General features: G+C 42.9%; 1 protein-coding gene across 2 annotated transcripts in view; it reads left to right on the forward strand.

Annotated features, from left to right (window-relative positions):
- The window catches only part of SLC26A5 (solute carrier family 26 member 5), a 39,023-nt gene that overhangs the window by 10,028 nt on the left and 15,428 nt on the right, over nucleotides 1–13,567 (forward strand). For both annotated transcript variants that reach the window (XM_083701489.1, XM_083701488.1), the window contains exons 2-10: nucleotides 1,807–2,007; nucleotides 2,435–2,574; nucleotides 4,305–4,415; nucleotides 6,185–6,363; nucleotides 7,107–7,271; nucleotides 10,585–10,737; nucleotides 10,906–10,988; nucleotides 11,079–11,226; nucleotides 12,134–12,247. In XM_083701489.1, coding sequence (XP_083557615.1) covers nucleotides 1,853–2,007; nucleotides 2,435–2,574; nucleotides 4,305–4,415; nucleotides 6,185–6,363; nucleotides 7,107–7,271; nucleotides 10,585–10,737; nucleotides 10,906–10,988; nucleotides 11,079–11,226; nucleotides 12,134–12,247 — 1,248 coding nt within the window. In that variant the 5' untranslated portion in view covers nucleotides 1,807–1,852. The remainder of the gene's footprint in view (nucleotides 1–1,806; nucleotides 2,008–2,434; nucleotides 2,575–4,304; nucleotides 4,416–6,184; nucleotides 6,364–7,106; nucleotides 7,272–10,584; nucleotides 10,738–10,905; nucleotides 10,989–11,078; nucleotides 11,227–12,133; nucleotides 12,248–13,567) is intronic.

Genomic DNA, 13,567 nt, shown 5'->3' on the forward strand with positions numbered 1-13,567 from the left:
TTTAAGAGCCATCAGTTATTAAGTCTTTGTGTTTGGTCTCTTGGATACACCCAATAATTCTTACTAGGCAGATAAGTATTGCTGTAGCTTTTATGGTTGTCTGTTCAGTCTTTTCAGGTGTGCACTGAGATTGCTCACAAGCAGCTTTTCATTCTTTGTTTTCCTTTATGGGAACACAGAGGGGCTGATTTTTTTTCCATCCCCAAATATTGACTTTGCTTCATAACATCTATGCTATGGTGCATTATTGTGATCTCCCAGCATTGTGTATTTTGGGAGGGGAGATTCCTGACAAACTGTTCTCAGTTCAGGTAAGTAGCCATGTTGGTCTGACGCAGTAGAAATATATATAAAAATAAAAAATAATAAAATTGTCTAGTAGCACCTTAGAGACCAACTAAGTTTGTTCTTGGTATGAGCTCTCAATTCGTTCATTCAATAAATTTCTATAACACACTTCATCAAAAATAACCTTAGGGTGGTTTACATACATAAAATTATTAAAGCTACAAAACTGAATAACACATTAAAACTGGTATTAAAATCCATAGCCAGCCAATAGCAGCAACCACTCCCCCATTACAAATGAGCAGGACTGATAATTGCCCCCAAATATCTTGGTGAATGAAGATGTCGTCAACTGGTATAAAAAATCATGTAGTGTTGACACCATAGGGATGGGAAAGAGCACTATTCCTGGCTACCAGAGAAAAGACCCTATAAGTCACTGCCCAATGTGGCACAGTTACTGATAGGACCTTCAGAGTGGCTGATCCTGCAGATCTTGGAGCCTGAGCAGGTTGATATTTACAACATAAGGGAAGGTTGCTGTCAGGCATTTATTTATCTTTTCATAATGTCATGCCCACTTCTGGCAGTGAGTCCTGCCTATACCACAATTTTGTGTGTCCCCAAACAAGTTGCCTAAATTTGGGAGGGGTGCTTGTGTGACAGAATAGCTCTGAAACCACCTGGCTTTCCCCACAAGAGTCACCCTCTGATATTATCTGCTAAAAGTTACAGATAGAATTAAAGAACAATGAGCACATTTTGATCCTAGGGGAGTGAATTCATAGTCCTTTCACCCATAAGCCCATTCCTGGTTGGTTTTCTTCATTTCAGCAGCCTAATTTAGATGTGAAAAGTCACATTTCTTGTTGTCATTCAACAGTTGTGAGATAGAAACCCTTGATGATCTGGAAATCTCCCTGAGATCTACCAGTAAGTCTATCATCTGCCTGCTTCTGCCATAGTAGGGGCATCTCTGAGAAGACCAGGGAGAAGGCTTACAATGATCTTTTGCTCTGCCTGTCTTCTGATGTTGCATGGTCTCAGGGGGTGGGTGTGGTGGAACAGGAAATTCTGGTTGAACTGTAAACTAGTATGTAATGGTGACTTTGTGGTGTCACTCACACTCCTGGGTTCTCTCTCACAGAGCAGTTGTTCTTCCGTGGCCGATGTGGAAAGAAGAGACAGGCGTGTGGTGATGGCAGTGCCCTTCTTCCTCCTTCAGTCTCCTAGTTCTTCGCTCTCTCTCTCGCTCTCTCTCTCTGGATAGTTGGACTTGTATAGCCCCAGGAGAGGGAAGAGTCTAGCTGAAGCAAGAGTAGGCATGCGCTCCCTCCCTCTCCTGGCTCTCTCTCACAGAGAAGTTGGTCTTGAGATAACCTCTTTGTGGGGCAGAGGGTCCAGGAGTAGGTTTGTGTTTCTTCCTTTCTTCATATGAAAGTACTCTCAGTTATTATCTTCCGCAGAAGCAAGCACTTCTGTAAATTGTCCTTTTAAAAAATGCTTATATTTTGATAGCATCTTCAAGGAGCAACTCTTCAGTTCCCTTTCCCTGAAATGTACTATGGAACATGCTGTAGAGGATGAAACTTGCCATGTGTTGGACCAGAGATACTGTGTGGAAAGGCGCGTGTATAACCAAGGGACCCTACAACAGCAACTTCACAAGAAGGAGAAGACCTCTCTGCCTCTTGCTCAGAAGATAGCACGTTCTTGTCGGTAGGACATCTTAGCTGTTTATGCAGTCAGTAGATTAATTGGTATGGATGCCAAATTGCCCTTCCATTCACAGAAGGGCTCCTTCTGTTCATGGGAGGTTCCTACTGGCAAAATCGGGTTTGTGTGAAAGCATTTTTTAGATTTCCCCCTGTAGGCCCCAGAGTCACCTCCTACACTGTTCTGGAGAAAGTTAGCATGTCAGAGGGAAGAGCATAATCTTCTAATGTGCTGGCATTCCACTGTCAAAGAGTTCTTTAAAATAAAAGGTAGAGAACATACAAGGACTCATTCTGCATTATCAAAGTAGATACAATATATTTCCTATGATTAAGGTATTTTCTGCCCATACACAAGAAATGCACATTTTGCCAGTTACTTTCAGCTGATACAACTTTTTCTCTCCCCCTCTCTCTCTTGTATTTTTCAGTTGCTCTTCCAAGAAAGCCAAATCTGTTCTGTGTAGTTTTTTACCTATTTTTACATGGCTCCCCCGCTATCCAGTGAAGGAGTATTTGCTGGGAGACATTATCTCAGGAATAAGCACTGGGGTCATGCAGCTTCCTCAAGGTCAGTGAAATTTAACTTTTAAACTTTATTCTTCTGTTTGGAATCTTCAGAACAGCCTTGAGAGATCTTTTGGAGACAGTCAGCTTCCAGCTGATTGTACAGTCACTTTTCATGAGGGTATCACATGCCTTCGGGGGATGCATAATGCAGTACACCTCATATGTCAATCAACTGAGGTGTTGCATTCATCTAATGGGAATAAACCTCCTCAGTTTTCACAATGGAAATATCTTGTTTAAAAGTCCTCCTGTATGAAAATTGTGTATTTCTGTAATACAGTGGTACCTCGCAAGACGAATGCCTCGTAAGATGAAAAACGTGCAAGACGAAAGGGTTTTTCGTTTTTTGAGTTGCTTCGCAAGACGATTTTTCCCTATGGGCTTGCTTCGCAAGACGAAAACGTCTTGTGAGTTTGTTTCCTTTTTCTTAAAACCGTTAATACCCAGGGAATCCGCGCTCCGCAAGACGAAAAAATCGCAAGACGAAACAACTCACAGAACGAATTAATTTTGTCTTGCGAGGCACCACTGTAAAGTCAACAATTTTGTCATCACAATGACTACCCTTTGAGGGTAGTGCATTTAACTAGTGCATTCACACTGGTTAAAACATGTCAGGCTTCGCAGTTGATGGCCTGCAGTAGTGAGTGAAGCTATTTTGCTGAATTAGTTTAATATCCATCCTTTATAGGATTTTTGGTGACTCTTAATGTGGCAAGGTGGGACGCAGGTGGCGCTGTGGGTTAAAGCCTCAGCGCCTAGGACTTGCCGATCGGAAGGTCGGTGGTTCGAATCCCTGCGACGGGGTGCGCTCCCGCTGCTCGGTCCCAGCGCCTGCCAACCTAGCAGTTCGAAAGCACCTCTGGGTGCAAGTAGATAAATAGGGACCGCTTACCAGCGGGAAGGTAAACGGCGTTTCCGTGTGCGGCTCTGGCTCGCCAGAGCAGCGATGTCACACTGGCCACGTGACCCGGAAGTGTCTCCGGACAGCGCTGGCCCCTGGCCTCTTGAGTGAGATGGGCGCACAACCCCAGAGTCTGTCAAGACTGGCCCGTACGGGCAGGGGTACCTTTACCTTTACCTTTAATGTGGCAAGTCCCCATGACACACAAACTTTTGACTCCACAATCTATACCACCATCAGATTATGTCCTTATTTTAGTACATGTAAGCAAGCAGAATAAATAATTAAGCTGAGTGAACAACAGATGTGCAGTTTTTTCTGCAGAATAGTTCCCCCTCTTCTTGCCATTTTTTCCTTTTGCTCTCCCAGAGTGAATTCAAATCTGAGTGAATATTGGACTGGCTGATTCTAAGAAGACTCATGGGAGCAATTCCTACATAAAAGCATATACTAGTTATATTTTAAGGACTAGCATGTACAGGCTCTCAGGCTAAAATTGCCCCCTGCCCCTGCTCTGATGAGGTCAGCTTGCCTTCCCCAGTTGCTACCTCATTGGCAAGTGGGGCAGGGCAGAGGAGCAGTGGCTGCAGCCCTAGCAGCCGGTTGATGGTTCAGTTTGGGTTCACCACTTTCTTCTCTTCATACTTTTGACTGTCCTGCTAGTTATTGATGAAGGATGTATTGGGGTGGGGGAGACTGTACATTTTGATTGTCTGGGCACAGTATCTGTTATCAATGTGGCATGTATATGAACATTTTTTTCAGTTGAATAATTAGTGTTGAATCTGAGTTTGTTTCACCAATGCTTCTCTCTCTCTCTCTCTCAGGATTAGCTTATGCATTACTGGCAGCAGTACCCCCAGTATTTGGCCTATATTCTTCATTTTATCCGGTCTTTCTGTACACTTTTTTTGGAACTTCCAGACACATATCAATAGGTAAATATTTTAGCATGCAAATGTTTGTTTTCTTTAAAGGTCAGATTAACAAAATGCACTTCTGCATCAGAAACTGTTAGATGCAACCCCAGATGAGTATTGCTCACTGTTCCATCTTCTTACTCGATACCATTTTTAAAGTTTTGAAGTCAAATCTACTTGTATTATTCATGCCAAAGTCACAGCTGCAGCACGAGGGCACAGAAGTGGCCCATAACCTCCATGCATCAACTGCTGCCCCAACATTTATTTGGCCCCATCTTAACTATGGCAATGGTGGGAAAGTTGAGGTCCTCCAGATGTTATGGATTCCAGCTTACATCAACCTCAGCCAACATCGCCAGTGGTCACGGATGATGGGAGCTGGACTCCAACAATATTTGGGGGAGCAGAGTTTTCCCATCACTGTTGTACGTCCTTAGGCAGCTCACTTTTGTGCTATTAATTTAATTGTGTGTCAAATGTGATCACTTTTAATGGCTTGTAATTCTGTGAGAATCAGGGTAGTGCAAATAAGTGTGGTGCTCTGAATACTCAAATGCTATATACAGTGGTGCCCCGCAAGACGAACGCCTCGCAAGACGAAAAACCCGCTAGACGAAAGGGTTTTCCGTTTTTTGAGGCGCTTCGCAAGACGAATTTCCCTATGGGCTTGCTTCGCAAGAAGAAAGCCCATAGGGAAATCTCCGGGGACCTCTTTTAAATGCTGGCGGTGGGGAGCAAAGCCTTTCCCCCCCCCTCCGGCCTTCAGAAGAGGTCCAGGAAGGCCGGCGGGGGCCGAAAGGCTTTGCTCCCCACCGCCAGCATTTTAAAAGCGGTCCGGGATAGCAGGGAAGCGCTTCCCGCTATCCCGGACGGCTTTTGAAGCCGGGGGGGAGCAAAGACTTTCGCCCCCCGCCGGCCTTCAGAAGAGGTCCTGGACCTGCCTGCCTTCCCGGGAGAGCGGAGAAACGCCCACCAGCATTTTAAGATCGCCCCGGACAGCGGACTTCAAAAACGCGCATTTCTCCGCTCTCCCGGGAAGGCAGGCAGGTTTTTTTTAAATGCTGGCAGGCGGCAGCGAAGGCTTCTCTGCCGCCCACCAGCATTTTAAGATCGCCCCGGACAGAGGAGAAGTCCTCCGCTGTCCCGGGGGTTTTTTAAATGCTGGGGGTGGGAAGAAAAGCCCTTGTCCCCCCCCCACCCCCAGCCTTCAGAAGGGGTCGGGGGACAGACTGTCCCCGGATCTGGTCTGAAGGCGGTTTCCATAGGAACACATTGATTGAGTTTCAATGCATTCCTATGGGAAACCGTGCTTCGCAAGACGAAAAACTCGCAAGACGAAAAAACTTGCGGAACGAATTAATTTCGTCTTGCGAGGCACCACTGTAAATTATTATTATTATTATTATTATTATTATTATTATTATTATTAGCAAATATATTTTGCCTTGTTTTTGTCAACTCATTTTCAGTAACTGAAAGCTTCTCATTGGCATTTGAATTCCTGTGTTGCAAGGCTTTGGACTAGATGGGCCCTCAGAGACCCATCCAACTCTACAATTCTTTGATTCTATGACATTGATGGAAATATTAATTCAGGCCCATAAAGTGGTGTTGGTGTGTGTACTTGTGTGTGTGTGTGTGTGTGTGTGTGTGTGTGTAGAACTGCAATAAGGAAGATGATTAAATTTTCTTTTCAGAAACTGAAATATATCTGATCTAGCAAAAACATGTAGGCTTCCCTGGTAATATTAACATGTATCTCCCCTCAATCCACACTCTTGCAGGAACCTTTGCTGTAATCAGCCTGATGATTGGCGGAGTTGCTGTCAGGGAAGCCCCTGATGAAATGTTTGCCAATACGTACACCAACTCTACTAATAACACAGATCTTGAAAACAGTGCCAGAGATGACATGAGGGTGAAAGTAGCTGTTGCAGTTACCTTGCTCTCAGGGATCATACAGGTAACGTCACTGTTGGTCTAGGAGCAGTTTTGAATATTGCTGCCCAAAAGATTTGAATATTGCTTTGTGGAACTCCACCTGAGTAAGCCCCTGGTTCATCCACCTGATTTTCCATTCAGGATCTAAAATGGCATGGGATGTATCCTTTCAACCTACATTTTTGGGAAGTAGCTTCAGCCTGTGTTTTTGTGTTGGGCTGTGGAGTGAGGAGAACAGGGTATGCTGTTCTAGACTTACTGGCAAGTAACCAGGTCACATAGTAAGCACAACTAGGTAGACTTTGTTCTCCTTTAAAAATGACATTTTCTTCCAAGAAACATATAACTTGTGTTGCTTTCATTGGTCACATGGAGTGGCAAAGAAGTATGGAAGAACCCAGGAGGTCTCATGACTTCCGGAAATCCTCGCAAGCCACCTTGGTTATAGGTGTCCTGTTATCACTTCATCCAACTTAAAGACAATAATTTTTCCCTGCTTTCCTGAGACTTCTGCTGTTTATGCTTGCCACTTCTATAACCACACACTGTGTACACTCGAACACGCAAATCACACAAGTATTAGACCTGGCAGTCTTGTCATGCTTCAACACTTTGGGCTGGGAGGCGTAGGAGGAGGCCTGCATGGTGGCAAGTGGTGGCTTTGCTCTTGATGGAGTGTGCTGAACTTGGCTTCTCTATGATACTGTCCGGTGCTGGCTTTTAAGTGATGCTTCCTTGAACATGGCTCTTCTCTCTTTTCATTAGTTGTGTTTAGGACTCCTTCGATTTGGATTTGTAGCTATTTATCTTACGGAGCCCCTGGTCCGGGGATTCACCACTGCTGCAGCTGTGCACGTCTTTACGTCCCAATTAAAGTATCTGCTTGGAATTAAGACGAAAAGGTTCAGTGGACCCCTCTCCTTTCTTTATGTAAGTAACTATATCTGGAAGTTAAAACACAAAAGGACCATTCCTTAGTGTTTAAAGCCAGTTGAGGTTATAAAGTCTCTAGATTCACTGTCCATATCCACAAAGAAATATTAACCAGCTTTCAAATGGATCACTCATGGGTTTTGCCAGGGAATCTTTTCATTTTGTGAGGTTCCTCAGAAACTTCCCTTTCAGATCCTTCAGGCACCTAGAAGTGAGGGAGCAATGATGATTTAACCAGTGTAAGCTTATGGAGTGTAGTGTAGACACAACTTAAAGAAAGACAGATTTTTCAGTACTCTGAAATAGTTATGTCAGTTACAAACATATAGCCTTCTGCTTTTGCTTCCTTTTCTTTGTAATGGCCACTAGCATAGATGGCTTTAAAAATAGAGTGGGCAGAGAATTGATTGATCAGTGGCTATTTAATATGACAGCTATATGAATCCTCAGTGTTCAGCAGTGGTACACATCTAAGTACCAGGTGGTTTTTCATACCGTTCTCTGCTTTCAGAAGGCATTTGAGTTGAAAAGCAAATGATACATCTTCAAATAAATAAATCTTCAAGGGCATTGATCTGCTCCAACAAGGCAGTTTTAATTTTAGTGTACCATTGCAGACTATGAAGAAGTCAGATATTATTTGTGGCCAATTACTGAGCTGACATTGATAGGTCTCGTATATAGCTTATATTATAGGAAACTATGTTAGTGTCAAGGCCAGTATACCTTTTGTTGGCAGCATACGAGCCCAAATTACCACTTTTTACACTGCAGCTGAAAAGAGGCAAGAGGTATGTGTATATAATCTGTTCCATAAAATCCATGCAGTCAGTGTTAGAAACAAAGATGTGAAAGCTAGGAGCTAAATGGCACCTTAAGCTTAAGTTATGGGCACGACAATGGAATTTCTAGGCAGTTTTTTTTAATAACAAGAATAGAAAGCTGAAAATGAATGAACTGCAGCTAAAATATCATGTTCATTTTTCACATGTTCTAGTCCTTCCCCTGCCGACCCCCTAATATTCTTAAGAGGGTCTCTTCTCCAGTCTTTAGAGAGTAGCTGGAAGTTCCTCCTTTCCTTCCACTCTGCAGTTTTAATCTGAAATCTTAGGTGCAGTACAGAACTCAGAAACAGCTCACACTAATGTAATTCCCTGTCGCATAATGTGCCTAGAACAATGGGAGTTTCAAACTCTGCCTGCAGCTCTTTTGCCCCTGGCGAAGATTCCCAGCTTTTTGGGAGGAGGAGTAGAAGAATTGCAGACAATGCTGAACCTTGAGAAGGATTATAGCTCAGTAGTAGAACATCTGCTTTGCATTCAGAAGGCCCTGGGTTCAATCACCAGCATCTCCAGTTAAGGCTGGAAAATAACTGTCTGAAAACTCTCAGAGCTGCTGCCAGCCAGTGTAGACAATACTGAGCTAGGTGGACCAGTGGTTTGACTTTGTACAAGGGAGATTCCTCTGTTCTTCCTCCCCAACGCCCAATTTTCTGATAGCCACCAGAAATGTAGTTTGGCCCTTGACTGATAATTCTTCATGCTGCTCAGAATCTGAGACCATTGTTATACTGGGTGATAGTGCCCTTCAGATGAAAAACCATTTAGTTAGACTGTTGGCAAGCAAAGCACTGCAAATCTACTTCCATAAAATCCCTACATTCCTGAGTATCTTCTGAAGTGATTTCCGCCCCCACCCCCCAAACAAAGTTCTACCAATCATAAATGGCTCAAGGGACATGCCTTTGGTGTTTTTGCTAAGGTTTGAATCTGGATTTTTTCCAGTAGAAATAGCAGCTTACTTGTGTCTCTTTAATTATTGGATTACAACAGTGTAAATGACGGAGGAAGAGTTACCAACATTGTTCAGTATAAGCAAATGCAAACCAATTCCCCAGAACAGATTTCTTGATATTGGAGAACAGTCAGAGTGAAGCAATCATATGGCTTTTCTGTAAGTTACTTTCCAAGAACTAAGATACCTGTAGCAAAATAATATTTTAAAACTGAATGAGGGAATACATGTGTCCAACACAGTTTGGGTCACTGAAGAATAGCAGTGGGGGGGAAATAAACTGATTTAAACAAATTGTCACATAGAAAAGCCTTTACTAAGAATCTAGTAGTGTCCTTCAGCAGCCTTACATGGGTGATGTCAGACTAACCTGATTTACTTTCTACAGTTGTATTTGCAGACACGGATTTATTTAGGATACCCCAACTCTATGCAACTTTTGCTTTAGCACTTCTGAGGCTGTGTGAAATATTTTTCTTGAAGGCCGTAAGTGCTAGTCAAATTGGCAAAACACAAATGCACACAAGCCACCATTTTTTTTTTACAAGTAATAATAGTGAGGGGAGGGAGGGAGTGGCTTTCTTCATTGTGGCAAAATGCCATTCATATTTATGTGACAGTAGTAAAACCTGGTTAAGCGAAACTTCATTGTGCTAATGGTTTTAACATTATTCATACATTTTAGGATTTGGGTAATTTGTTTTCATGTTTGTATTTGTCACTTAGTTATGACTTATGGTTAGGACAGTTTTTTAGATTTGAAATACTGAAGAGAAGCAACCAAAACCTTTGCCCAGGAATTTTGAGATCGAGCGTATTTAATACATCATGCTCTGCATGCGTTTCTCCTGCAGCCCCCTTGCCAACTTCTAGGAAAGATCACTGCTGCTTAATCAACACTGAATTTCATTGCTATGGTAACCCTGAAGGCCTGTTGGCAGCTCCCTGCCTGTAGATCAGTTTATGTACTTTTAAACAGATTTGATTTGCTGGAAAAGGTTTGAAATCATTATTTCCAGTGCTGGTGTGTGTTTGCGGTCAGCACAGATGCAAGTTCTTAAGTTGGTGTAGTATGTTTTGTCTTAAATATTGCTATCCATTTGGAATTTAAGAGATAAAAGGATCATGTGCACTTCTGTGTGGGGAATTTAAAAGTCATTATCAAAGAAAGCTGAGTTCTCTGAGCTGAATAAATTCTGTGATTTGAATACCAGTAAATTATACAGATTGAGAAAAACTGATGTATTTTATCTTTCCACATAGCCTCCACTACCACCACCACTGGAAATCCCACTTAGCCCTCTTTAGCCTCAAAGATTTCATGAAGCTTGTCTACTTTCTTTCAAGCCAATTTTAACACCCAGAAGGGATAGAAACATGAAAAGAGATATTTGAGGTTCTCGGGTGTACTGCTATATTCTGCATCAAACATCACATTTTCACATAAACATCCACATCTGCTTCTCCTTTGACTATATCACTTATGAATAACATTCCACATTTTGTTGTCTTGCAGAGTTTAATTGCTGTGTTTGAAAACATCACAAAAACCAACATAGCAGCTTTGGTTGTTGGACTAATTTGCATGGTTTTGTTGCTGAGTGGTAAAGAAATCAACGACCGCTTAAAGAAGAAACTTCCAGTTCCTATCCCTATGGAGATCATTGTAGTAAGTGAGGGATAAGAAGGGATGTCTTAAGTATGTCCTCTTAAGCATGGTTTGGAATGTCATTCACTGTGCAGACAAAACTTCAGACTGAACTCCCTCTTGGATTAGCTTCCAAGTTTTCTTATTGTAACCAAGTTGCCTCTTGTTTCATGTGTGTTCTTTTTAAAGGTGGTAATTGGTACTGGAGCTTCAGCTGGGATGAATCTATCAAAGACTTATGGAGTGGATGTTGTTGGCCATATCCCCAAAGGGTAGGCATGAGGAACTAAACATATCTTCTTAGCCCTCTGTATTTTAATACAGCCAGTCGATAATAGTTTTTCCTTTTTAATTCCTTGCAGATTACGTCCTCCACAGGTACCAGATATCAGCCTCATCCCAGCGGTATTTGTGGATGCAATAGCCATAGCACTTGTAGGATTTTCCATGACAATCTCCATGGCCAAAATCTTTGCTCTCAAGCATGGCTATAAAGTTGATGGAAATCAGGTAATTTGAATGTAATATATGTCTTTCACTATCTGGTCAAAAGCCTGTTGAAATTGGTGGGGAATCTTTCCTAAAGCTAGTTGCTGAAGACACACTTATCTGAAAAATAGCTTCCCTACATTTCCAGGGCCCAGAGAAGATGTAACATTCCTGATCTCCTAACCATGGTTAGGTTGGAAACATTAAATATGCACTGGCCTCGTATCCCAATTGAAGAAGTCCTATGAGTTGGCAAGAGAAGATTCTTCCATTAGAAAGATTTGCTTTCAGTACACATGCTGCCTACCAAGTCAATCTAATACTGTCAAATCTCGGTTGTCGAACGTAATCCGTTCCAGAAGACCATTCGACTTCCAAAATGTTTGACAACTGAAAACTGAAAGCAGAAGCCTAAGTACAATAGGGGAACTCAAAACGGAAGCCGTGTAGCACGTTCGGCTTCCGAAAATTGTTCAAAAACCAGAACATTTACTTCCGGGTTTTCGGCATTTGGGAGCCGAAACGTACGATAATGGAGGCGTTCGGGAACCAAGGTTTGACTGTATCAACAAAGAATCCTTCCTTGCAAGTTTGGTGCAGGCCACTTCAGCTTTACAAAAGTTTTGAAGTCTTGGTTTTGTGCTTATGAACTTTAAGAACATTGCTTTCCATTTTTAAAAATTCAGTGCTTAAATTATCTTCATGTAGTTCCCCGTCCCCAATTAGCTGCAAAGCAGTTTCTTATTTAGGAGATAATAGTCATGTGTAGAAGTTTGGTATGTATCTATGGCAATGTTTAGCATGACTTCTGCTGGGGAGAGAGAGAGAGAGAGAACAGGATGCTGGACTAGATTGGCCATTGGCCTGATCCAGCAGCCCATCTTATGTTCTTACTACTTTTGTTCTCCGGCTTTTTCTGTGTGGACAGGAACTCATTGCTTTAGGCATATGCAATTCTGCAGGATCGTTTTTCCAGACCTTTGCTATAACTTGCTCAATGTCCCGGAGTCTTGTCCAGGAGGGCACTGGGGGAAAGACTCAGGTAGGTGTATTTAGCTTTTACTTGTCCTTCCTGCAGGGCAGCATTCAAAAGTCCCATTGTTCTTGGCACGTTTTACAACAGGGAATTTCATGAATGCAAGCAATTTCTGAGCTCTGGGTGCAGTACTGCACCTAAGATTTCAGATTAAAATTTCCAATTTCTGGAAGGAAAGGAGGACCTTTTTCTGCCTCCCCACTTCCAGCCACTCTCTGAAGACTGGAGAAGGGACCCTTGTAAGAATATTAGGGGGGCAGGCAGGGGAAGTATGGCTTGGTTTTGTGCAGTCTTCAGATGAGGACCAGACCATGTAAAAAATGAACACAAGATTTTAACTGCAGTTCATTTTCGGCTTTGTATTCTTGTTATAAAAAAGCATGCCCGGACACTAGGTTGTGGTGCCCGTAAGCAAGGTTTAAGGTGCCATTTAGCTCCTTGCTTTCATATCTCAGTTTCAAACACTGCTGCAGGGAGGTAATGATGATTATTTGATGGTGATGATTAGTATACCACCCCTCATCCACCGATCTCAGGGTGGTTCACAACATAACAATATAATAACCACAAAATACATAATAAAATGAAACCAATAATCTCCCCTCCCCACAACACATTAAAAGGGTTGTCAATCAGCCAAAGGCCTGGTTGAAGAGGAACGTTTTTGCCTGCCAACTAAAGGTGTTTAATGAAGGCGCCAGCTGCACCTTCCCGGGCAGAGCATTCCACAAACAGGGAACCACTGCAGACGATACCTGTTCTCGTGTTGCCACCCTCTGGACTTCACGTGGAGAAGGTACGCAAAGAAGGGCTGCACAGGATGATCTCAGGGTCCGGGTCAGTTCATATGGAGAGAGGTGGTCCTTGAGTTATTGTGGTCCGAGCTGTTTAAGGCTTTATAGATCAAAACCAGCACTTTGAATTGGGCTTGGAAACTAATTGGTAGCCAGTGCAGTCGGACCAGGATTGGTGTAATATGCTGAAACTGTCTTGCTCTGGTGAGCAACCTAGCTACCAAATTCTGCACTAGTTTCTGAACCATCTTCAGAGGTAACACATTGCAGTAATCTAACTTAGAGGTTACCAGAGCATAGACAGCAGTAGTTAGACTGTCCCTGTCCTGATAGGAGATCAGGGTCGTATACCTCCTCACCTTTGGGGGGCAGCTTAGGCTGAATAAGTGGAATTACCCCAAGGCCATCTAGTGAGGAGGGATCTGTATCTATATCTTCCTGCCTCCCCCAATTCTGTCCAAGTCAACATCGTCTGTATTTGCTACTCTGTATGCAACATGTGAGGGACGCAGGTGGCGCTGTGGGTTAAAGC

This window comes from Podarcis gaigeae (genome assembly GCF_964106915.1).
Source record: "Podarcis gaigeae genome assembly, chromosome: 10".
Lineage (NCBI taxonomy): Eukaryota > Metazoa > Chordata > Lepidosauria > Squamata > Lacertidae > Podarcis > Podarcis gaigeae.